We start from the raw sequence: 25,670 nt of genomic DNA, 5'->3' as shown, positions 1-25,670 counted from the left end.
TTTGTTTGTTTACTTGAGAACAACAGCTGAATGCTGAAACACAGCAGCTGATGCCAACAATCCAAGGCTTCATTAGTACAGATGAAGCAATGCTCACTTTGTAACACAAATAATTAGAGAGATTAGATGAAAATAAACACCAAGAGGTTGTACAGAAGCTCTGAGTTAGGTAATTATTTTCATTACTCTAGTGACTTTACCAACCTTCATTAGCAGCCACAGATCACGTTTAAACTGTTTTATGTAAGAGTATCATAAACATTATGGGAACGTACCATAGCTATCAGTGATTATGCTTCAGAAAAATATTTTGTTCATGCTTCCATTTAAAGAAGCTGTTTCCATTCTGGTGCCCTGATAAATTCTCTCAATATTTTTAAAGCATAATATATTTTTGCACTTAGTAGTATTCTATCCTGATTTTTGGCTTCAAATGGACATTCTTCATTTTTATATCTTTGTATCTTTGCCAACATTTGATCATGAAAGATGTAGGTCCACATTTTTTGAGTCACTGAATGGCATTTTCAGTCACTTGAGATAAATGTCACTTGGAATCATGTCATCCTTACCGTGTGATAGGGGCATCGTGTACTAGGAGTTCACTTCCTCTTTCTTCCCCTCTCTACCCCAACTGGAGAAGGCTCTACCACACACATTAATATCTCCTCAGGTGGGGCCCTATTTTGAGGCATTGTTAAGATGATCACCTAGATCCCCTGGTGTAAGATATTCCTTTGAGAAAGTGTTAACCTGTATTTAAATAGCATTTACTGACTACTTATATGTTGCCAGCTGCTCTGCAAAATACTTTACCTAACATATCCTATTTAATCCTTACAAGATTTTGATGGAGTGTGTTCTATTAAGTCCATTTTTTTCCAGATGAGGACACAGACTCTGAAAAGCTCATTGACTTTCTAAAGTTGCCCAACCAACCCAGCTGGGGATAAAACCCGGGTCTACTCCAAGAACCATCATGTTCCCAGCAGATGAGTGAGTGATGTACACCTGGGGGAAATGCTGACTAAGGATAACAGAAAAGATGCACAGACCTCCTGTGTGCTGGTTAAGGGTTGTGTTGTATGACATCTGTGAATCCTGGGCCCCAGTCAAAATCTCAAAATAAATTCCAAAAGGTGATGATTTTGCAAGTGTTTCTTCTCTGAGCAGTCCTGGTTGCTGGAAAAGAAGCAATCAGGAAATAGGTTTCAAGGTTGAGAGGGAATAACCAAGGTCCCTACTCATGAAGTTTAGTGATGCTTTTAAGTTCAATTCTGTGACCACTTCAGTTTTACTCAGTTAACACACGAGGCATTTCTCTTCAACTACATGTAAAAATTCCAACAGGATGAAAGAGACTTCAGTCATCTTTGCAGGGTGGGCAGGTGTGTGTGCTGCTTCGAGAAACGCCTCCACCGAATTCCCTCCCCAACCGTCCTCCCTTGCCTCCCCCAAAATGCTGACCCTGACTTCCCCAGGCGCACCCCGGGGCCTGACTTGCCCGCTAAGCTATCGGCGACCATAGGAAGGAGTCTGATGGATTCATTGTTTCCTATGTTTGGAGGCACTGATCTAAATTGTGATTTAAAGTATGAGCTAGTAGCTGATACTGGAAGGTGGAAGAGGTGATCCCTAGTGAGGGCGGCGTGTGGGGTTATTATTATACATTTCACTCTCGGGCTTCAGACTCTGGGCTGTAAATAAGGGAAATTCAGGACGCGCCAAGACCGGACGCCAGGCTGGAGCAGCCAGGACAGAGCTGAGAAACCAGGAGCCTCAGAGCCGCTGGACACGCGAGCATCGGTCCCAGAGCATTCATTCCCCGTGCCGACACTCAGAGCGCGATCGCCGGGGTTTATTTGTGAAGACGACTGAGGAAGACAGACAGCGAGGGAAGATGGGCTCAGAAATTATTTATCACAGGCTGGGGAAAGTCTTTGCTGCCGCTCTGCGAGCACCTCCCTTGCACGTGCCCAGGGAGCGCGATCCCGCTTTCATCTGCCCCATCGCAGGCAGCCAGAGGCTCAGCCAGCGGGTCCGCTAGATAGCAAACACCCAAACCAAGAGCCTGCGTCTACTCGCGTCTTCCAGACGCTGTCATGGTTCCACATGTCACCGAGCACTCCGTTTGGTTCTGAATGCACCTTGTTTACCGCCAGGAGGGCCGCCCGCCGGGGGGCTGTGCTGAGAGTGGCTTTTGCAGGCCGAAGCCACCGGCTAGACTCCAGGCACCTACGTCTCCTTTCCGCTGGGCCATTGCCACTGACCTCGGCGAGATCATTGCCAACTCATTGCCAACTCTGAGTCCCAGCTTCCTCATCCAGAAAATGAAGGTGATTCTACTTCCCAGGCCTCATCGAAAGGATCGCCGAGAGGGTCAAACGAAATCATTCCGGTGGCAGCCGACTGTCAGGAACTGTGACCCAGAGTACAGAAGGAAAATAAGTTAGACCTGCTAACTCAGCTGGAGTTTTAGGAATTTCCCCGCAATGATCAACTGCAGCCAGGCAGCAAAGGTTCGGATAGATCCTTTCTTCTGGGCCTTCTCACTAGTCAAACACCCGTAGGGGCACCCCTCTGTTTCTCGGGGATGTCCATGATCTCTGCCTTTCGCGGAAAGCGCTTCTTGTCTGCGCGATGCGGTCCAACCCCAGCACACAAAGCCCGCGCCGGGCGCCAGAGAAGGTATCCTACGCCCTCTCCCGCCGCCCCTCTCCTCTCACTCCCCACCCGAAGTCTCCCGCGTTTTCGGCACGTGCCTGTGTTTTCCTGGCTGGTCTCCAAAGACCTTGCCGCATTTCAGAAAGCTAAAAGCGCGGAGGTCGGGGGAGCGAGCGAGCGAGCGAGCATTCAGCCCCTCCCCGAGGCCGCGGCGCCCGACGGGGACCCTCCTCCCGCTCCCACTCGGCGGTGCGGCAGCCGCCTCCGGAGTCGGCTCGCCCGGCCGCCTTCCCGCCTCCCCGCGCAGCCCCACGCCGCCAGTAGCAGCGCTGCTGTCTCCCCACAGGACTGGGGGCTGGGGGGGACTCTGGAGTCTGCAGCGCCCCCGCCCCCTCGCTTTTTCTTTCTTTCCAGGCTTTGGGATCTTGCTGCCGGAGCCCGGAGAGGTTCTACCGAGAGCAGCGCTGAGCGAAGAGACCCGGGCACAGGCTTCCGCGGCGGCGCGCGAACCGAGCTGGGCGCAAGACATCCCAAGCTCCGCTTCCGGTGCTCGTCGCCTCGGCTGGGATGTAACGAAGGAGAGCGCTCGTCGCCTGTCTCCCACGCCTGTCTCCTCACCCCGAGAGCGCACCAGGGACCCACGGCTGGAGTCCCTTTGCTTGCGGCGCCGCGGGACGGCTCCTAGCTCCCACGCTTCGGAAAGAGCGCGGTTGGATCACCACCTTCCCGGCGCCCCGCACAACTCCGGAGCCGGCGGCGCGCGCGGCTGGACCGAGTCCCGCTTCCCGCCGACTACCCGGAGTAGGGACCTCCCCGCCAGCCCGCCTGCCTGCACGCCCTGTAAGCCCGAGCTCCCCGCCACCTGCGCGGACCCCGCACGCCCGGCTCCGCGCCCCCGCAGCGCCCCGCCGCTCCATGGAGTGCGCGCCGGCCGCGGCTTCCTGAGCGCGGACGCCAGCGCCGTCCAAACTGCGCGCTGGGGTCCCCCGGCTCAGCCCCGCTCGGGGCGTCGGAGAGGTCGGGGGAGAGCGCACCATGAAGTCTGTGCTGTTCAGCCGCTTCTTCATCCTCCTGCCCTGGATCCTGATCGTCATCATCATGCTCGACGTGGACACGCGCAGGCCCGCGCCCCCGCTCACCCCGCGCCCCTACTTCGCGCCCTACTCCGGGGGCCGCGGGGGCGCCCGGCTCCCGCTCCGCCGGGGCGGCCCGGGGCGCGGCCGGGAGCCACGCAACGAATCGTGGCCGCGGCCGCCGCCGCCGCCGCCCGAGCCGCCGCTGCCTACCATCTATGCCATCACGCCCACCTACAGCCGCCCGGTGCAGAAGGCCGAGCTGACCCGCCTGGCCAACACATTCCGCCAGGTGGCGCAGCTGCACTGGATCCTGGTGGAGGACGCGGCGGCGCGCAGCGAGCTGGTGAGCCGCTTCCTGGCGCGCGCGGGGCTGCCCAGCACTCACCTGCACGTCCCCACGCCCCGGCGCTACAAGCGGCCCGGGCTGCCGCGCGCTACCGAGCAGCGCAACGCAGGCCTCGCCTGGCTGCGCCAGAGGCACGGGCACCAGCGCGCGCAGCCGGGCGTGCTCTTCTTCGCCGACGACGACAACACCTACAGTCTGGAGCTCTTCCAGGAGGTAGCGGCAGGCCCGGGCGGGAGGGAGGACACCACTCGGGCTGGTCCTGCCACGGCTGCCTTTCCCCGCGCGTCCACTCGGGACTCCGGGCGCCGCGCCGCGGCTCTCGCTGATCCCCCGGGGTTGGAGGAGGGTGGGAGGACCTCCGGGACTCCTGGAGAGAGTCTGGCGGGAGCTTTGCTTCCCCCTCCTTCCCCCACAACACACACACACACACACACAGACACACACACACACACACACACACACACACTCACTCACTCACCGGCCCCGCGATTGGGCTGAAGCGGTGGTGCAGCTGTGAGGCTCCTGGAGGATTTCTAGAAACTGGGCTCTGGCCGGCCTGAGGATGGAGCCCCGAGAGGCTGGGCTGCAAGGAGAGGGGTTCTGCGCCCTGGGGGCAGGCTAGGTGGTCTCTGACGGCCTTTTCAGTGCACGCAGGTGTGATTCTGAGTCTAGAGCCATATCAGGAGGACGCTGAAGATGGTAACTAATAATCAGCCAGACACCCATTTCCCTGTTAGAGTTTGGTGGGGTGGAAATGGTTACTAGTGAAAACACTGACTTCTAGGGAATTCTTCCCCACCATCTCTCCCTGTACCCCACAAAGGCCCTTCTTGACTCTAAAGATGACCTCCTTTTCGAGGAATCCCTCTGCCAACTAAGTTTGGGACTGCCCTGTGGTTCTGTTTTTTCACAGCCCGAGGTTATCAGCAGTACTGCCGGGTTCCTTCTCCTGACCCTTCTCGAGGCCCCTCTTTGGCCACTTTTGCACCGGCCATTGCTGCTTGGTCCTCGCCGTGAGGTCCCCAGCAAAGCCTGGCCCGCTGGTGCTGGGATGGCACAGTGTCCCTTGGAGCCCAGAGCCGCATGAAGCCAGCAGGCACCGGGTTGGAACACGCGTTCGTCCCTGAGGCTGCTGCTTTGCAGCCTGTGTGTGTGTGCGCATGCGTGTGCGTTCTGCAAATGAGGCTGGATTGCCTGGTTTTGACAGTTTTCTTGTTCCTCCTCCACAAATATAGCGGGAAAAGACCTTGGACTTTTTGACATGCCTTGCGACTGTTGCCTTCCTCTTCCCCAAATCCCCCACATCCTGACTCTGAGACTCCATCATCCCTTCCCTTCCCCTAAGTAAACTGGGCGATCTGTATGTCTAGACATCCCCCGGTGGTGCTAGTGATAAAGATCCCGCCTGCCAATGCTGGAGGCATAAGAGAGGCGGATTTGATCCCTGGGCCAGGAAGATCCCCTGGAGGAGGGCATGGCAACCCACTCCAGTATTTTTGCCCGGAGCATCCCATGGACAGAGGAACCTGGCGGGCTACAGTCCACAGGATCGCACGGAGTCGGACAGGACTGAAGCGACTTAGCACACTTCACAGAAATCACAAACGTCCGATGCTTTCATCCTAATATCTCAATTTGGCTTTCATAACCTCAGGATAGAGCTATTCAGTGTCTCTCCAGCTTCATTTTTCTGCCTGTGTGGCTTTAAAAATCCATTTCTTGGGGGCAATTGTTGCCTTCATTTCTGTCCATCCTCTCTTGCTTCTTGAATAAAAGGACCAGTAATTGTTCTCCTCTCTCTCTTCCATGCTTTCACGATGGAGGACTTTCTTCCTGTATTTCTTCTGAAGAAATCAATTAGCTTGTCATTGTATAGTATGGTCTTCATTATATCCAAGATTCGAAATATCAGCTGATTTTTTAAGTTGGGTTTTATCATGATTCTGCCTGCATATTCTTGCCCCCAAAAGACATGGTTTGTATTCTGAAGCCAAGACCCTTATGTTTCAGAACACCATCATTTTAACCCCCAAAGTCTTTTTTCTTCTTATACAACTTGGAAGTTGCTCTGCTTGTGAAAATGTGTAGTCTTGGGTAAGCAAAACAGGGCACATTTTTATTAATTAACCTTTTAGGCGAATGGGCTGTGAAGGGCAGTAGGTCTCAGTTGCTCCCCCCTTCCAGCCTGCTGGTGTGAGGCGCTGGACTGAAGGGAGGAGTTGGCCAGAGAAATGGCCCAGAACACAGTCTTTCTTTGATGCTTCCCAAACTGAAAGAAGTCTTGTTCGTGGTGGATATGAAGCAGCAAGAGGTTTTTTCATTGCTCCATTGGGGAAAAGAAAGAGAGAAGATAAAGAGGAGAGGATGGGGACAAAAAAAAAAGTGTCAGCCGAGAGGAAACTATATAGGGAAAAAAAAATGCTAAACTTATAAGATACTAATGTTTTGTATGGTTGGAAGTAATGAAATATTCAAAATAAACTTACGAACATGTGTGTCTCTTATTTATGGAGAGGTGCCAAGTATACTAAATACACAACAGAAGGGATTTTTTTTAAAGCATAATATGCATGATACACTTAGAATTTAAGTCCTGTAGCTTCTCGGGGTTCCTCCCAGGCAGGAGTTTTAGTACTAATCCCTTCCTCGGCCACCACCCCTCCCCCAACATAATGTTTTTGAACCAAAAAAGGCATCTCTCTCTGTTCACCAGGCATGTATGTTGAGACATTAAGTTTTCTTTATTACAGCACATTCTTTTATTTGCATGGCAAGCAAGATTGAACTCTCTAAGAAGTCAGATTAGGGGAAATTATGCATCCTTAGTCTTGTATATTAATGGGATGTCCTACCCTCCACCAGTCCTAGATTAATGATTTCACATGTACTGCAGTCTAGACATTGCTGTCTTGGCAAAAAGGTAGGACCAGTTAAGACATCTAAACACTATAACTCCTTGGGGGAAGGGAAGATACTGATCAGGGATGCTGGAGGGCCTGGCATACATCTCAGCCCTTTCTATGGTGCACACACAAATTAGTTTTTAAGTAATTCACAGTACCTCAGGAAAGAATGTCCCGAGGCAAGCTTCATCTTTTATTCATGGTGCTTCTCATTTCCATGGTTGATGTTAACTTAGATAAGATAAAAGGAGGAAAATGAACCAGGTACAAATTAGCTCTCTAAGCATTGGCTGCCAATGAAGGAAAGTAAAAGATGAAAGGTTTCCAAATTAAATTTAAGGCACAACAGGCACTCTGGAGCAATTAATCCTCCGTGGTAGCTTAGCTGGAATTGAGCTTTCTTCTCCCATCCAGCTAGCCAGCCAGCCAATTTTCAGGCTCCCCTTTCAACTGAGCTGTGCGGCCAGGAAAGAAATATTTGCATCAGACAACCCTACATTTAACAGCCAAATCCATTTGCAAAGGAAGCTGTGTGAATTGTGGCCAAAGCTGAGCTGCCCATCAGAGATGGAGGTGCTTGGCGTTATCTGGTTCCCAGCGGCCTCTTCTCGTTGTGGCCTTGATAGGAGTTTGCGCTGTGGCTCTCAGGTAATTCTAGCTGCCTGAGGCCTGCACACCCCATCCATCTAGCTCTCCGGAAAAGCTTATTTGCTAAGGATTTGCCCGGCTTTCACAGAAGCAACAGCCACAAACAAATGGGACTGTAGCTGGTCACATTTTTTCAATAACACTATTGATCAGATTTCTGTCCTCTACTAGAAAACCTTCCAGAGTTTCTTGAGTTTAAAGAGGCCGCTTTTCAGATGAAGTTGCTTTCCACCTTGGGGAAACCAGTTGAAATGAAAGGTTAAAAAATATCACTTTCCAAGCAAGGAAAGAACTTATAAAAATTTAACTTTCAGTTTAACGAGGTGAGGCTGGAAGACAAGCTGACTTCGAAACTGGTTACAGGCTTAGGAAAGGTCTCAGTTAATGAGATTGCATTTGGAAGATGTTTCTGGTAAGTAGTGAACTAGAGAGGTCCTTTGGATCTTGTGTTGAGTGCAGTTAAGCTGTTTGGGTGCTGGGCAGGGGCTGGGAGTGGGGGAGGTGAGGCATGAGTTTACCCTGCCCTTTTCTGATAATTTAGTTACACGTTCCACCCTTTACGTGCAGCTCATTGGAGCCATAATCCAAAGGATATTGAGATTTACAGAGTTTGGCACTTTCCCCCTAAATAATAGATTACGAATGTATTTCCCAGAAGGAGACAGGAGAGCTCCTTTTCCATTTCCCCTTGACACAGTTAGTGTAGAGTGATTATCTTTTCGAAGTGAAGAAACCTCAAAGATGCTTTTAGAGAGCACCATCCAAAGATGATTTTACCCAAAACACGCCCCTCATGTGTTTCTTCCCTCCTAAGAGCATGTTAATAGTCACGCTGTGAGTCTGATCAAATGTGAGAATTTTGCGAAATGGATGTCTAGAAGGATGGACAGCTTTCCTAGTCTATCAGTGTTAAATCTGTACATTTTCTTTACTTTCCCTGGATGTATGGTACTTGAGCTGTGGCTCATTTTTGACAGGGTTTTCCTTGGACACCAGCAGTTTTCATCTGGATCTTGATATTTTAATGGATCAGAAATAACTCCTCAGGTTTCAAAGGCCTTCTCCCTTCTTCCTGTTGTCTTTTTTCCATCTTCCTTCTTCCTCCAACCTGCTTTCCACTGATTATTCTTTCTCATGAATAGACATGAAGACAAGTCCGGGTTATTGTGTGTGGCAATGAATGTGTGTCTTTTAAGCATTTAGACTGTTGTCTACAGCTTCTTGGATCCTGGTGGGTGACTCCATTTTCTTCTGTCTATCCCACTTACCTCTAAATTGCAGGCTAGTAAATTTTCTCTTGTGTGAACAGTAATGGAATAGTAATTGCTTTGAAGGCGTGCTGCAAAAGCAGAATAGGAGAACCAAAGTCAACAGCCTTATTTATTAACTATTCCAGGTGCTACTCTAATAGTGGGTTTTTCAGGACAGAATTTAATAATATTCAGATATGTTTACTCAGACCTTCTGGACTCTGATGAACTATTTGCTTGGTCTGCATAAATTAAGATAACATTATTTATATTTGATTTGTAGTGCTGTCGAAGCATGCAGTTTAGGTTTTACATCGTTCTCAAGTTTTCACCCTGAAACACAAAATTGTCATACCAATCCATGGGTAAGTAGGTAGGCTGGTAAATAGGTAGGTTTACAATAGATTTCCAATTCATAGAAATACACTAAAATACTCCATTGGTCCTACCAGGTAATTTTTGTGTACAACTTGGAAATAAACATGTAAAATACTCCTTATCATGGATACAAGCAAAATGAGCACTTACTATGGCCTGGGAGCCACATTTAGGGTGTTACGTGATTCGCTCATTTGATCATCATGACAGCTGCTGGATAGGTTCTAGTATGGCCCCCAGTGGCCCCCATTATAGTGCTGATATTTAGGTGTGAACACCATTCTTTGATGAATACAGGGATTTTTAAAAATGCAACCCGAATCTAAGATGGTCATAACGCTGATCAGTGTAATCAGTATCTCCGTTTTATAGGTGAGCTGCCATAGCAGGAAGTCACCTAAAGGGTCAAGCAGCTGTCTGAGACAAAATCTCCTGACCGGGTCTGGAGCCTGCCCTCTGGGTACCGTGCAGCCCATCTCACTAACCTGTACCGTCCGATGGGTGCATGTCATCCACTGCTATGAGTAAAGCCTCTGTCTCTCATACTATTCTGCTGCTGCTGCTGCTGCGTCGCTTCAGTCGTGTCCGACTCTGTGTGACCCCATAGACGGCAGCCCACCAGGCTTCCCGTCCCCAAGAACACTGGAGTGGGTTGCCATTTCCATCTCCAATGCATGAAAGTGAAAAGTGAAAGTGAAGTTGCTCAGTCGTGTCTGACTCTAGCGACCCCATGGACTGCAGCCTACCAGGCTCCTCTGTCCATGGGATTTTCTAGGCAAAAGTACTGGAGTCGGGTATTCTAGCCACTGCCATACTTGAACTCGGGCAGATCTGTCTCCTTTCATTAAATTTATTCTTTATTGAGGCAGAGTTGGTTTACAATGTTGTGTTCCTTTCAGGTGTACAGCAGAGTGGCTCAGTTATACGTATAGGTCTGTCTTCTTGGCTGTATCAACTTGTGATTTTCTCTCTTGCCCTTTTCTTCCTGATGTAACTTGGATTTATGAAAACGTCATCTCCTCACTATCTCACTAAGGGACCATTTGACTTTTAGACTCTTTTTTCAAGTCAGCTGAAAACTGCTAAATAAGCATAATAACCTGAAGTCTTTTATGTTTTTGAACTGTCCATTCCTGGGAACAAGTAAGAATTAACTTCTGGGAAACTTCCCTGGTGGTCCAGTGAGTAAGACTCCGTGCTTCCAATGCAGGGGGCATGGGTTTGATTCTTGGTCAGGGAGCTAAGATCCCACAAGCTGTGGGGCACAACCCAAAATAAAATAATAATAATAATTTTTTAAATAATTAATTTCTGCAAGAAAATGCAGCATTAACTTTTTCCCTCGATTGATGTACATACGTCAGCAATGGTAATCTGCTGAGCATGTCAGAGTGGACAGAGTAAAGGGAAGAATACATTTCAGGATGGAATGGAAATGGGGGTGATACTGGATTGTTTCCGGTGGGCTGGGTGCCTTGCCATCGGGGTGGAGGAGAGGGGCTGGGGACCTCAGTGAATCTGAGCTGACGCTGACATGAGTGGCAGGCGGAGGGGCTATGGGGCAGCTGCCCCTGGAGCACAGGACGAGCTTGTTGGAGCCGTTGGTCTGGTTATGCTGGCCACTGCTGGCCACACCGCCCGGCTCACCTGCCTCCTCCCTTGTGGGTGGGAGGTTTGTTGATTGTCCTGTTTGGTTCTTTGGGGACTAGAAATTTCTCTGGATTAAACACAAAATTAGTAAATTGTGAATTTCTGCATGCTAGGAAAATCTTGAGGATGGCTGAGCTAAGGGAAGGGTGAACATGCTCCTTACCCCAAGTCAGATTATATGGTCTTTTCCCCCAAATAACTGAAAACTCAGTAGTTTTTTTCTCCCTCTGTCCATCTCCTCTGTCAGTGGAGACAGTACCTGGTGGCTCAGTGGTAAAGAATCCACCTGCCATTGCAGGAGATGTGGGTTCGATCCCTGAGTTGGAAAGATCCCCTGGAGAAGGAAATGGCAACCCACTCTAGTATTCTTGCCTGGAGAATCCCATGGACAGAGGAGCCTGGTGGGCTACAGTCCATGGGGTTGCAAAAAAATCAGACCCAACTTGGTGACCAAACAACAAACAGCAACAAGTTACATGCAGTATCTAAGACTGTCCTTACTGCAGTCTGCATGGTAGGTATTTGTCAATTGCATCTTCATCTGTCTAGTGAAAGCTGCACATGCTAAATGCCGAACATTCTCCACTGAGATCTCCCTGATCTAAATTATCCTCAATAGTGTATCACTCCACCAGATTCCTTGTTCCCAGCTCAGCTTAAACATGACCATGTTTAGAAGATGTTTGAAAGGAACAAATCAGTATCCTTCTCTCCTACTTAACAAGTGTTAGTTGCACACCTATGTGCCAGACTCTGTGTTAATTACAGCAGAATGGAGCCCTCCTATGAACACAGAGTACCCCTGCCCTCTTCATTTAAGCCTCTGGACCTAATCTGTATGCTAATATCAGAGCCTGCTGAGAAAAGCACAGGTGCCTGGGCGTGTACAGCAGAAGCCCCTGATGCAGTCATGAATTGTAGTTGTGGTTGTGGAGGAAGCGACATTTGAGCTGACATCTAAAGGATGGAGGGGGTCTGGCAGGGGAGGGGGCAGAGGGAGCTGCATTTGAACCAGTCTGTGAATTTAGAAAGTGCTACACAGCAGTGTGAAGGGCATGCCTTTACTTTTTCACGTGTGCTTTTTAGATCCCCCTGCAGGCAAATCTTTAATCTCTAATTTTTTAAGAAGAATTTGGATAAGGTAGATCCTAGATCAATAGAAAAATTGTAGATATATAATGCACATCCGGTTGTACCAAGGAATCATTAATGTAGACGGTCGTGATTCGTCTTAGCAGCTAACATCAGTGTTGAAGTTCACTGCTCTCCTACTAGAATTTAAACTCTATCAAGGTAGGTAGTTTCTTCTGTTCACTGCTGTGTCTCTAGTGCCCAGCATATTGTAAGTGTTCATTCAATACCTACTGAATGAAGGAGTGGATTGTAGGAAACGTTGGAGCTAAGGGGGTCCGTCCCCAAAGGAAGCTATTTCTGGAAACAGAGATTGTTGGACCACCGCCTTGAAGTTTGTTCGTGTAACTAGGGTTATACTGAGACCTCTAAGTAGTAACTGGAAGAAAAACTGGCTCCTGCTCTGACTCTGAGAGCTTTCAGTGCAAAGAAGGAGAGACGGGGAGAGAGAACCAGGAACCTTAGTCTGTAGCCAGGCATCCCCGTGGATGCTTGAGAGCAAGGAGAGGGTGTCGGGGGGACTGCGAGCCCACACGGTGTCTGACCTACTTTCCACACATGAGAGGTGGGAGGCTGGTGGGGGGCTCAGGTGGGAGCTTGCAGCTTAAACAGCCCCAGGTTCAAGTCCAGCCTCATCACCTGGGGTCATGGGACATCTGAGAGGTTTACCTGCCTCCGATGGCTCCAAGAAATACTGAACAGAGGAGGGTTATAAATGTTCTTTTCCCTGCTTCTCTACTAGTGACTGCCCAAGTGATGGGTCCCCCAGGGAGCCACGCTGTCTCGCTTGGGGAGATGCCTCTGAGTCCTCTGCTCCTGAAACCTAGACTGTGCTTCTGGAAGCCTGGAGAGGAGGATGGGGCAAAGGTACAGGACTTTCCCAAATTACTCCATGTCAGGAGGAACCAGTAGATTGGCGATTTGAATTACACCACTGGGTTAGGACAATGAGAAAGACACGAGTTAAACAAGGCTTGTCTATAAGGAGCTTCGCAGGTTGCTCAGAGGTTAAAGCATCTGCCTGGAATTCGGGACACCTGGGTTCAATCCCTGGGTCAGGAAGATCCCATGGAGACGGAAATGACAACCCATTCCAGTACTCTTGCCTGCAGAATCCCATGGAGAGAGGAGCCTGGTAGGCTACAGTCCATGGGGTCGCAAAGAGTCAGACACAACTGAGCGTCTATAAGGAGTCCTGGAGGAAGCAAGATGTGAGAAAGTAAAAAGCATCATAAGGAGGTTTTAGGCTAGAAGGAGGTAGCACAAGTGTTCTTCGTGGGTGTGGAGCTGGTTAGGGACCGGGTGAGAGCTTGCAGGTTGGGTGCATGGGTCTCAGAGAAGGACATACATGCAGCTTCCTGCAGCTCTGGGGTGTGACTGTCTGTAACCTTCGCAGCCCTTGCCCCTGGTGTGGACCTGAGATGCATCGCATAATAGATTCTTTGTAGCATTAATGAATGAATCAAGGAGATAGTCTGTTACAAAGGAGAGGGCAGCTTAGTAGGAATGAAATGAATCTATTTAAAAAAAATTTTTTTACCGGAATATAGGTGCTTTACTGCATTGTGTTAGTTTCCGCTGTTCAGCAAAGGGAATCAGTTATACATATACAAATACCGCACCCCCCTTTACTGATTTCCTTCCCATTTAGGTCGCCACAGAGCACTGAGCAGGTCCCCGCTAGTTAATCTGTTTTATAAATAGCAGTGTATATATACCTATCCCAATCTCCCAGTTCATCCCACCCCGCTCCCCCCTTTATTGTCCATATGTTTGTTCTCTATGTCTGTGTCTCAATTTCTGCTTTGCACGTGGGCTCTTCTGAACCATTTTCCTAGATTCCACACATATGAATTAATATATGATATGTTTTTCTCTTTCTGGTCTACTTCACTCTGTATGACAGTCTCGAGGTCTGTCCACGTCTCTGCAAATGGTACCATTTTGTCCATTTTGTGGCCAATACCCCACTGCATATCTGGACCGTAGCTTCGCTATCCATTCCTCTGTCTGTGGACATCCTGGTTGTTTCCATGTCTTGGCTGTTGTAAATAGTGCTGTTGTGAACACCGGGGTGTGTGTATCTTTTGGAATTATGGTTTTCTCTGTTAAAGCACATGGTTAGAAGCAATCACTTGATTTTTAAGGTCATTTGCTGGATGGGAAGGTTCAGCATATGGGTCTCTCCTGTACCAGTTGGCCGAGGCGGCAGGGAGGCTCCAGTCTGACAGACTCTCCTGTGCTGGCCCCTCCAGTCTAGACTGGATCGCTGGGGCGTCTACTGCCTGGCACCGACTGGGAGGTCCACCCTGAACCACCTTCTTGTTTTTAAAATACTGCTTACATTTTCATAAATAAAAGCATCTTAAAGCCCATTTCCTGCCGTCTTGAGGAAGACGCAGCAGCTGGGGAGAGAAAGCATGTGTGTGTGTGTGTCCATGTGTCCTTCCATCTGCAGGCCCCTGGGCTGTGCGGAGGCACATAGTTCTTTCCTCTCCCTGTTCTTTCTCCACAGACCCTGAAGTGTGGCCACCCCCAGGGGTCCTTGGCATTTTCTGTTCATATAACGCCTAAAAGAATTTGATAAAACTGCATACCTTCTAGGATATTTTCAAGTTGATGACTACATTTTAAAAATCATGTAAAATTGTTGCAAAGCATGTGATTTCCATATTGAATCACTATGTTGTACACCTGAAACTGGTATAATACTGCAAATCAACTATACTTAAAAAACACTTTTATACTTGAATTAACAGTATGCTTCCCGGATGGTTCAGACAGTAAAGAATCTGCCTGTAATGTGGGAGACTCGGGTTCAATCCCTGGGTTGGGAAAATCCCCTGGAGAAGAGACTGGCTACCCACTCCAGCATTCTTGCCTGGAGAATTCCATGGACAGAGGAGCCTGGCGGGCTACAGTCCATGGGGTCACAAAGAGTCGGACACTTTCACTTTCAATGGTATATTTAGTAGCAGTAATCAAGTTATCAAAATAATATAAATGTTGCAAAGTTGGATAATTAACTATTAAGTATAAAAGCTACATTTCTTGGAACTTGATTTCTTACAGACATAGATGAAGCATTTTGTTGCTAAGGATGCATACTCTGTGTCATCGACAGTATTACTTATTGCTGGAAAGAGATGGGGTTTAGCGTAAGTTTGGTTCCCTTTAGGTCACACTTGTTCCCATAAAATAACTATGATGGAAAGCATTTTCTTCCAGCAGTGTTCTCCAATTTTTTGAACCTGCGAGCTCTAAGCCAAAGACACTATGTTGATCTCTTAGCATAAATGATTTTAATAATCTATTGATAACATTAGTTCTTCTATTTTGTTGAAAAAGCTAATTAGAAATGTTCTGTCTTCTAAAAGGATGAGGTTACCCATTCATTAGAGAGAGGAACTTTCTTATTAAAGACAGCAGTATTTCTGATCATCTGTGTTTGGTCTTGGAGGTTTGATCACAGTGAGACAATATATTTAATATGATCTGGGATGGATATGGGGTTTCCCGGGTGGCACTGGTGGGAAAGAACCCTCTTGCAATGCAGGAGATGTAAGAGAAGTGGGTTTGATCCCTAGGTCGGGAAGATCCCCTGGAGGAGGGCATGGAAACCCACTCCAGTATTCTTGCCTGGAGAATCCCATGGACAGAGGAGCCTGGCAGGCTACAGTCTATAGGGTCGCAAAGAGTCCGACACGACTGAAGCTACTGAAGCTGGAGCAGGGCAGTTGGGACAAAGCAAGATGAAAGGCAGGACTGACCACTCCATCCAAGAGGTCAGTTCGGGGGAGCATATGGAGAGTTTCCCAGCAGCTGGGATGTGTCCCCTTAAAGCTGTCTGTGCTCATATGGTCCATGAGAATCTTTATAGACATCCAGGGCCCAGGCACGTCGTCTGAAAACGGTTGTTTTGGTGAGAGGAGCATGAAGTTAGGAACTGGAAACTGTGGGCTCCACACCCAGCCAAGCCCAAGCCTTCCGGTCTTAACCTCGCAGGGGTGTTCATCCTTCGCTGTGTGCCATGCTCCCCCTCTCGGTGTTGAGATGGTTCCTTCTCATCACGTGTCTGAAGTTAGGAACCACAAAGCCCTTTTTACAAATGACGGTCAGTTGTATGGCGGGCCTGTGATGTGTCCAATTGTGAGGATTCGGTGAGGGAGATACCTGTGGGTCAGAAAGGCAGCTTCTCTGCCGGGCTGGACACCTGCTCTCCCTGGGGTCTGGCCCCAGGAGCGGGGAGAGGGGGCAGAAGACAGGATCCACCGGGCCCCTCGCTGTCCCCACTGCGTGGTCCCAGCGGTCAGCCTCCAGGGTCCACGTGTGGGCACGTGATCATCTAGATAAACTCGGCATTGCAAGACTAAAATGCCACTGTCGTTTTTAAAGGTCGGCCGACAGTTTGGGGATATTTTTGTAACTTTGGAAAGTTCTTCCATTGCATCTGTTCTCACTGGTTAAAGTGCTCCAGGCGTCCTTGGGACGTCTCTCTGCGAGGAGCTGCATCCTTGCTTTGCTGGGATGCTCAGGCAGGTCCCCCCCATCCCGCGCACCCCGGTCCCCAGAGCTGGGGCTGGGCCTCATCCCCTGACCCTAGGCTTCGTGCCCGTGACCCCTGCTGTACATACTGAAAAGACAGGGTTTGTGATTTTTTTTAAACCTGTTCCCGCCTTGCCTTTCCCCCTCTGTCTTAGGGGTTTAAAAAAAAGATTTTAAAACAAAAACATAATGAGAACCTACTGTATAGCACAGGGAACTCTATTCAGTGTTCAGTAATGCCCACAAGGGAATAGAATCTAAACAAGAGTGGGTATATGTAGAAAGCACTGTATAACTGATCCCCTTTGTTGTACAGCACTAACTAGCACAACATGTAAAGCAACTATACTCCAACAAAAATTAATTTTACAAACACCCACAAAAAATTAAGATAAAGTCAGACTGACAATGTTTGTGGTTTCTGCAGGTGACGATTTGGGGCTTTACAGCAGTCCAGTTTTCCTCTGAAAACCCGTTGTCTTTGGGTTCAATTCCAGTGAGATTTAAAAATAAATGCCTCTTCTCTGCTTCTTATTAGGTCTTTTCTTCCCTCTTTGTGAAGGGCTGTGGGGGAGAAACGAAAATTGAGTATTCTTATTGTAATTTGTATTCTAGTAAAATATATATTCCATGAAATTTACCATTTTAACCATTTTTAAGTGTGCAGTTCAGGGGCATTTAAGTGTATGCACTCTGCTGTGCAACCATCTCCCTCTCCATCTCCAGAACTTTGTCTTCATCCAAGCTGAAACTCTGTACCCTTTAAACAGTGGCTTCCCGTGTTCCCTCCTCCAGTCCCTCATAACCTATAATCTACTTTCTGTCTCTGTGAGTTACATTATTTCAGGTGCCTAGTATAAGGTAGAATCATACACTGTTTGTCCTTTTCTATCTCACTTCCTTGGAGAAGGCAATGGCACCCCACTCCAGTACTCTTGCCTGGATAATCCCATGGGCAGAGGAGCCTGGTAGGCTGCAGTCCATGGGGTCGCTAAGAGTCGGACACGACTGAGGACTTCACTTTCACTTTTCACTTTCATGCATTGGAGAAGGAAATGGCAACCCACTCCAGTGTTCTTGCCAGGAGAATCCCAGGGACAGGGGAGCCTAGTGGGCTGCCGTCTATGGGGTCACACAGAGTCGGACACGACTGAAGTGACTTTGCAGCAGCAGCAGTAATTAGTGATGCTGACCATCTTTTCTTATGCTTATACTATTTGTATACCTTTTTTGAAGAACTGTCTGTTCATGTCCTTTGCCCATTTTTCAGTTAGGTTGTTTGGTTTGGTTTTGTTTGTTTTTGTTGAGTTTTAGAAGTTCTTTATATATTCTGGATAGTAGTCTATATCAGATATGTGATTTGCAAATATGTTGTCCCATTTTGATGGGTGCTTTTTTATTTTTAATTAATTAATTAATTTTAATTGGAGGCTAATTACTTTACAATATTGTAGTGGGTTTGCCATACACTGACATGAATCAGCCATGGGTGTACATGTGTCCCCCATCCTGAAGCCCCCCTCCCACCTCCCTCCCCATCCCATCCCTCAGGGTCATCCCAGTGCACCAGCCCTGAGCATGAAGGGTGCTTTTTTAATTTTCATTGATAGTGTCCTGTGATGCCCCAAAGTTTTAAATTTTGATGGAGTTCAGTTTATCTATTTTTCCTTTTGTTGCCTGTGCTTTTGGTGTCCTGTCCATGAGATTGTTGCCAAATTCAGTGTCATGAAGCTTTTCTCCTAACAGTTGCATAATTTTAGCTGTTTTGTTTAGGTCATTAATGTTGATTTTGTTGTTGTTGTTCAGTTGCCCAGTCGTGTCCCAGCTCTTTGAGACTCCATGGACTGCAGCATGCCTGGCCAGTCTGTCCATCACCATCTCCCGAAGTTTGCCCAAGTTCATGTCCATTGCATTGTTGATGCCATCCAGCCATCTCATCCTCTGATGCCCTCTTCTCCTTCTGCCCTCAATCTTTCCAAGTGTAAAGGACTTTACAGTGAGTCGGCTGTTTGCATCAGATGACCAAAATACTGGAGTTCCAACTTCAGCATCAGTCCTTCCAATGAGTATTCAGGATTGATTTCCCTCAAGATTGACTCGTTTGATCTCCTTGCTGTCCTAGGGACTCTCAGGAGTCTTCTCCAGTCTCAAAGGCATCAATTCTTTGGTGCTCAGCCTTCTTTATGGTCCAGCTCTCACATCCACACGTGACTACTGGGAAGACCATAGCCTTGACTATATGGACCTTTGTTAGCAGAGTAATGTCTCTGCTTTTCTACATGCTGTCTAGGCTTGTCGTAGCTTTCCTGCCAAGAAACAAACGTCCTTAATTTTTGTACACAGTATTACATATTATCTTTTGCATGTGGATATCTAGCTTTCCCCAGCACCTTTGTTGAAAGGACCGTCGTTTCCTCGTTGATGGTCCTGACACCCTTGTATAAGGTCATTTGACCATACATACATGGCCATTTATTTCTAGGCTCTTTGTTCTACTCAACTAGTCGGTATGTTTGTCTTTTGCCAGTTCTATTCTGTTTCGGTTATTATTGATTTCTAGCAAGTGTTAAAATCAGGAAGTGTGGGTCCTTCAACTTTCTTTTTCAAGGTTTTTTTGGACTGTTTGGGTTCCCTTAAGATTCCATGTGTATTTTAGGATGGATCTTTCTATTTCTGCAAAAACCATTGGAGTTTTGATAGGGATGGTGTTGAATTTGCATACTGCCTTGGGTAGTATTGGTATCTTGACAATATTGTCTTTGAACCCATGAACACAGAATATCATTTCATTTTTTTATGCCTTCTCTAATTTCTTTCAGCAGGGTTTTATGGGTTTCAGTGTATAAATATTTTGCTTCCTTGGTTAGGTTTATTCTTAATAATTTTGTTCTTTTTGATGCTACCTGTTAGGGGTTTTAATAAGTTAGTTTGGGTTTCTGTCCCATCTCTGGAATATATTATCATATGCTACTAGTAGAACTGAAAAATCCAGGACTGAGAGACACTTCAGGTGCACAGAGCGGCATAAGTAGATCTTAAAAATATGGTACAGCAGAGAAAAAATGATGGAAAAAATCTATTCCATAACGCCATTCATGTATGTTTAAGAACAGCACACAAAGTGCTACACATTTCATGAGGATACACACAGATAAAATAATTCAGGGTCTTCTGAGTTGTGTTCCATGGAAGAGTGGTTTCTGGTGAGGCCTGTCTAGTACGTGGGTGCTCAGTCTCTAAGTGGTGTCAACTCTCTGTGACCCCATGGTCTGTAGCCTGCCAGGCTCCTCTGTCCATGGGATTTTCAAGGCAAGAATACTGGACTGGGCTGCCAGTCCAGTATTGGACTGGTTGCTTCTCCAGGTCTGTCTAGATGTGATTTTAAATGCCTTGATTCTTGTTCACATTCACATCCAGGGCTGACCTCAAACATCATCAGAGATGAACTTGTACTGAAACACAGAAGGAAGGGCACCCCTTATTCCAGGCCTGGATTTGTGAAATTTACTTGGTACAGTTTTTCCTAAAAACTAAATGTCTTTTGCTTCTTAAACATGTAAGCAAAGGATTTCTTTGTTGACGGGTCCCAGTGTCCAGGCTAAGGCTGACGACTCTGTCTCTGAGCAGTATGGTGATAGCTGGCACCCATACTGTACTTACCTACGCTCCAGAGTCATAGCCCTATGAGATGCCACTAAAATGTTACCATATCTATTTACATGGGTGGAAAGAAGCTCAGAGAGCCTTACCTATGGCCTGAGGCCACACAGCTAACGTGCTGAAACAGATTTGAATGATGAGAGGAGGTTTCACGGATCCACTTTTTCACTCTGCTTTTTCTCTTTCGCCTATCTCTAGTTCAGTTTTTTGTTGTTTTTGTTTCATTTTGCTCCCTTATTTCCTTCCTTCTTTTGCTTTTGATTTTATTTTTCTTCTTTTAAAAAATGTACTGAAATGAAAACTTAGATCTTTAATTTTTCTATCTCCTTTTCTTTTTTTTTAATTTATTTTTAATTTTATTTTATTTTTAAACTTTACATAATTGTATTAGTTTTGCCAAACATCAAAATGAATCCGCCACAGGTATACATGTGTTCCCCATCCTGAACCCTCCTCCCTCCTCCCTCCCCATACCATCCCTCTGGGTCGTCTATCTCCTTTTCTAATGTCTGCATAAAGTTATACACGTCACTCTAAGCACTGCATCCCACAAATTTTGCTGCTGTGCTTTCATATTGCTCATTTCAAATATTTTCTAGTTTCCACTGATTTATTTTTTTCATATAGTTTCTATAATTTTACAAATAATTCAAAGCATGTTACTTAATTTCTGAATACTTAGGTTTGTTATAATCTTTGGTTCTGATTTCTAGTTCAATTCTTTGTGGTCTGAAAGCATAGTCTAGTTTCACTCAACTGGAATTTATCGAGATTTGCTTTGTATTCAAGCGTACAGCTGTTTTCATGCTTGTTCCATGTGTGCCTTAAAAGAATGTTTACTCTGATGTTGCTGGGCATAGAGTTTATACACATCAATTTGTCAAGCGCTGTTTAAATTCTCTGTATCCCTACTAATAGTTAATGTTCTTGTTAACATTTCTGACTTTCACGGTGAATTTTTCTTTCTCCTTTTACATTTATTTTTCCTTCACCTATTTTGAAGCTATGTTATTTGGTGCCCACAACTTCAGATTTATTTTTTTCTTGATGAACTGACCCTTTCATCATTATGAACTGTCCCTCATTATTGCTGGTAATCTCTTTGTCTTGAAAGCTATTTTATCTCATATGAGTATAGCCACAATAGCTATCATATGCAGACTGTTTACATGATATTCCTTTTTCCATCCTTCAATTTCATCCTGTCTCTCTTCTTATGTTTGAAGTGTATCAGTTGTAAATAGCATAATGTTGCTTCTTGTTTCTTTATCCATTTGCTTTTCCGATACTCTTCTCTCAAGTTAAAGACTTAACAGTCACTAAACAAAGCCCTATTTAAATAACCCCTGCTGTGAATCTTGTGTGAGTAAACAGCCTCTGTATTTTGTTGTGTTTTAGACTTTCTGAATTAGGTTACCTTTCAAGACTCACCTATATTTTTACTTTCCACCAAAGTAAAGATTGGTCATGATAACTTTGTAAAATAACCTTTTACTGAGGCTACAAAGAGTCTACTTACTGTTCTAGGGAATGTCTTATCATAATCTTCCTTTTTAATATTTTCTGGGGGACTTCTCTGGTGGTCCAGTGGCCAAGACTGGACCAGTTCCAGTCTTGTTCCCAGTTCAGGGGGCTCCCAGTTCAGGGGGCTCGGGTTCAATCCCTGGTCCGGGAACTAGCTCCTACATGCTGCAACTGAGTTCACATGCTTCAGCTAGAAATCCCACATAGCCAAATAAATAAAGTAAATATTTTCTGGAAGTCCTTAATTGCTTGTGTAAGAGTGGAGACTTCCCTCCCTGTTTCTCTTTTATTTATTTGTCACATATTCTGAATATGCTTTCTACCAAGAGAGTCAGCAATTTTTTTCCTTTCCTTAGATTCCAGGTACAGAGGTGGAGCTGATCTTACTTCTCAGGTTTGACCTGCTGTCAGCATCTTCCTACATGTCTCCCTGCTCTGTTGTGTATTTCCTTTTATCCTTATCTTCAGGCATCTATTCTAGGATATGTGCTGTGGATTGTTTCCTCTGTATGTGTCTTTATATATAGTGCTTTGTGTGCAGTATTTTAAATGGCATTATGGAATATATTTTTTTCTATTTTTCTGTGTTGTAACACAGAAAAAGATGTATTTTTAATTCCTATTCAGTTCAGTTCAGTATGCATCTCTAATCCACTGCTTCTAACTGTGAAGCTTTTTTAAAAGTTGAAATTCTCGTAAATACTCTTTATTTGGGAAATTACAATTTGTCATGAGGTACTTTGCTGTATTGATCATCGTAGCACTCTAGTGCCTTATTAATTGGTGAAAAAAATTATAATCCCAAACCTGCTGCTAAGAGACCATTTTGTCAAAGACTTCGCCAAAAGCATGGTAAAGTTCCCACTTTCTGGTGAATTATGTCTGAGTGGATATGAATCTTGCACAGTGATGACCAGTACCTCCAGCTCCTGGGACTAACTCCCCAGGGAAGATGTCCCCTGGCCCTCCCCCATGCAAAGTCACGCATGGTGGATTTCCCCAGTTGTTTGTAAGGACCAGAGAAGGAACTGACTTACACAGCCAACATGTAAGTCCATATCAGGAAGTCCAGATGGAGGGCAGGGTTCAGGCTGACTTAGAGATTCAGTGGTATCATCAGGGGCCCAGGGGCCCATCTCTCTGCATGCTCAGAATGTCAGCTTTGTGTTCCAGCTCTTTTCCTACCAGTTATGACATGGCTGCTGCAGTTCCAGCCATCACATCCAGACATGGCTCTGCGCTGAATTCCTTAGGAGTGGGAAAACCTTGCCCACAAGCAGCCCAGCACCCAGTGCCCTTCCGCTGATGACTGGAACTGCCAACATTCAGAGTAATCACTGATAAGTTAGGATTTATTCTTGCTCTTGGAGGAGGGTCGCCCTCTCCTCAGTCATGTTTGGCAAGGGGGTGGAGAAGACCAGTCCGCTGACTGTAAGTGGCTGCAAGCTCAGCCAGTAAGGAAGAGGAGAGAGTAGGCATTGAGCAGGCAGCCACCAATGTCTGCTGCAGCCTCTGCTGTCTTTCACATCATTTCTGACCCTTGGTAAAGGTTGTGATTTTATTCATTTGGTTCCTGCTCTTTGCTCAGTGAGTTTACGCCTAGCATTAGTTACTTGATCTTGCTACAGCAATGTTATTTTCCATGGTATTTGCTGGTATATAGGGAAGCTATTAGTTATTAGTCACCTCTGTTCAATTTTCTGGTATCTGTGTATCTCTGTAAGTTTCCATGTTCCCTTTCTGGAATAACATTAGATGTTAATTAAATCCTGGGAAAGAAACCCAGAGGATGTTGAATGGAACAGGGGACAGGATTGAAGAGTAAGAAGACAGACAGTATTTTATTATATTCCATTTCTGTGAAAATAGAGTTTACATCTCATTGTCTAGGGGGAAAGGAGGATTGTGTGTCTTTCTTAGAACTCACTTTAAGACACTGCTGTGTATGACAGGGGAGCTCTTTAATGTCCCAGAATATTAAACCTGATGCTGAAACTGCTGCTGCTGCTGCTAAGTCGCTTCATTCGTGTCTGACTCTGTTCTACCCTATGGACAGCAGCCCTCCAGGCTCCTCTGTCCACAGGATTCTCCAGGCAAAAATACTGGAGTGGCTTGCCATTAACAACATCTTTTAAGAATATCTTAGTGTTTGGGGGACCTCTTTTCCCCCACTATTCTCTCTGAGAAAAAATGGGAGATGGGTAGTTGGTTTTTATATAGAAAAATTAAGAAATAATGAAAGAATTTTAATTTCCTCACATACTCATAGTACTGAGGAAACCAGAATAGAGGTCTTTAGGGTCAGTGCTCGTTCAGGAAAATAGGTTGAGCACAGCCAAGGGCACAGCCGTAGGGAACTCTGCGTCTCCCATGCAGTGACTGATGGAAGGGATTTAAAAATCCAGTATATGGCCCCCAGAATCCCCACCCTGCACACACACACACACACACACACACACACGCACACGCACACGCATGCATGCATGCACACAGCACCATAAGATGTATTCTGAGACTGTATTCATTTCTTTAATGCTTTCAGTTTGCAGTATTAGTCTATAACTCTTTCCTGAGTGTGGGTTAGCTTCTTTGTATCAAAGTCCGTCTGTTACAGGCAAAAGCTGGTGGACTACTGTGCGTAGCCATCAGGTGTGGGTTGGCGCTCCAGGTGCCCGAACTAAGTGAGCTGTGCAGTTGGACAAACACGTCCTTTATAGACCGGGCATACAGTGCAGAGGTGAGTGAGGTGCTGTCTGCCATTAAAGACCTCAGGACTCTTGAAATGCGAGCAAAAAGAGCAGATTTCAAAGGGGGAAACCACTTAGTACATTGAAACATGTTAGCATGCTGATTTGTGAAAGTTTTCTGTAAACCTAATGATATATTTGATTTTTTTCATTTTTCAGTTACTATTGCCTTTAAAAAACTTTTATTATGATTTTTAAAGTGCATTTACAAAACTATAAATGCACTCCATTTACAGTTATTACAAAATAGCTATATTCTCCATGCTGTACATACGTTCTGTAGCCAGTCTTAGACCCTCCCACCCCCTCACCTCTACCCTGCCCCCCACGTCCCCTGCCCCACTGGGAACCACTAGATCGCTCTCTGTATCTGTGGGTCTGCTTCTTTTTCTGTTAGTTTGTTGTATTTCTTAGATTCTACATTTAAGTGATGTCATAGAGTGTTTGTCTTCCTCAGTCTGACTTATTTCACTTAATACAGTATCCTCCAAGTCCATCCATGTTGCTGCAAATGGCAAGTTTCCACTCTTTTTTCTGGTTGAGTAGTATTCCATTGTGTTTATGTACCACATCTTTATCCAGTCATCTGTTGATGGGCACTTAGGTTGCTTCCGCATCTTATACATTTGATTTTATATACATTTTTCCTTTTTGATATCCAAGTAAGGATTAGCAGGGTTGTTGGCAATGAATTAATTATATTTATATTTTCAGTAAGCATCCAATCTTACTGAAGTATATAGGTCTATACAAGGAGTACTGGAATAGACGAGGTTTATTTTGAGTTTTTAGAAGGAACGTCTCTTAACCTTGCTGGCAGGAGAGGGGACGGCTCAGGTTGTGGGGGGCACGCGCCTCCAGAGAGGGCCCTGTTCTCTTGCCGGTGTTGTCACAGAAGCATTCTACCCTGAGGCTGGATTTCTTTTCTGCACCAGTGCCTCCTTTTCTGGAAGCCCGGCATGCGTGTATGCTAAGTAGCTTCAGTTGACTCTGACTCTTTGTGACCCTGTGGACTGCAGCCCACCAGGCTCTTCTATCCATGGGATTCTCCAGGCAAAAATACTGGAGTGGGTTGCCATTTCCTTCCCCATGGGATCTTCCACACCCAGGGATCGAACCCTTACATGAAACGTAAGGGTACTGTCTTA

General features: G+C 46.3%; 1 protein-coding gene across 1 annotated transcript in view; it reads left to right on the top strand.

Moving 5' to 3' along the window:
• The first annotated feature begins 3,699 nt into the window (after window positions 1-3,699).
• Window positions 3,700-25,670, top strand: part of B3GAT2 (beta-1,3-glucuronyltransferase 2) — a 100,106-nt gene continuing 78,135 nt past the window's right edge. Inside the window, exon 1 of the mRNA XM_055534781.1 lies at window positions 3,700-4,299. Within this exon, the coding sequence (XP_055390756.1) occupies window positions 3,700-4,299 (600 nt within the window). The remainder of the gene's footprint in view (window positions 4,300-25,670) is intronic.

This window comes from Bubalus kerabau, chromosome 9 (genome assembly GCF_029407905.1).
Source record: "Bubalus kerabau isolate K-KA32 ecotype Philippines breed swamp buffalo chromosome 9, PCC_UOA_SB_1v2, whole genome shotgun sequence".
NCBI lineage: Eukaryota > Metazoa > Chordata > Mammalia > Artiodactyla > Bovidae > Bubalus > Bubalus kerabau.
The sequence above is the reverse complement of the archived record's forward strand: the minus strand, read 5'-3'. Positions and strand labels throughout refer to the sequence as shown.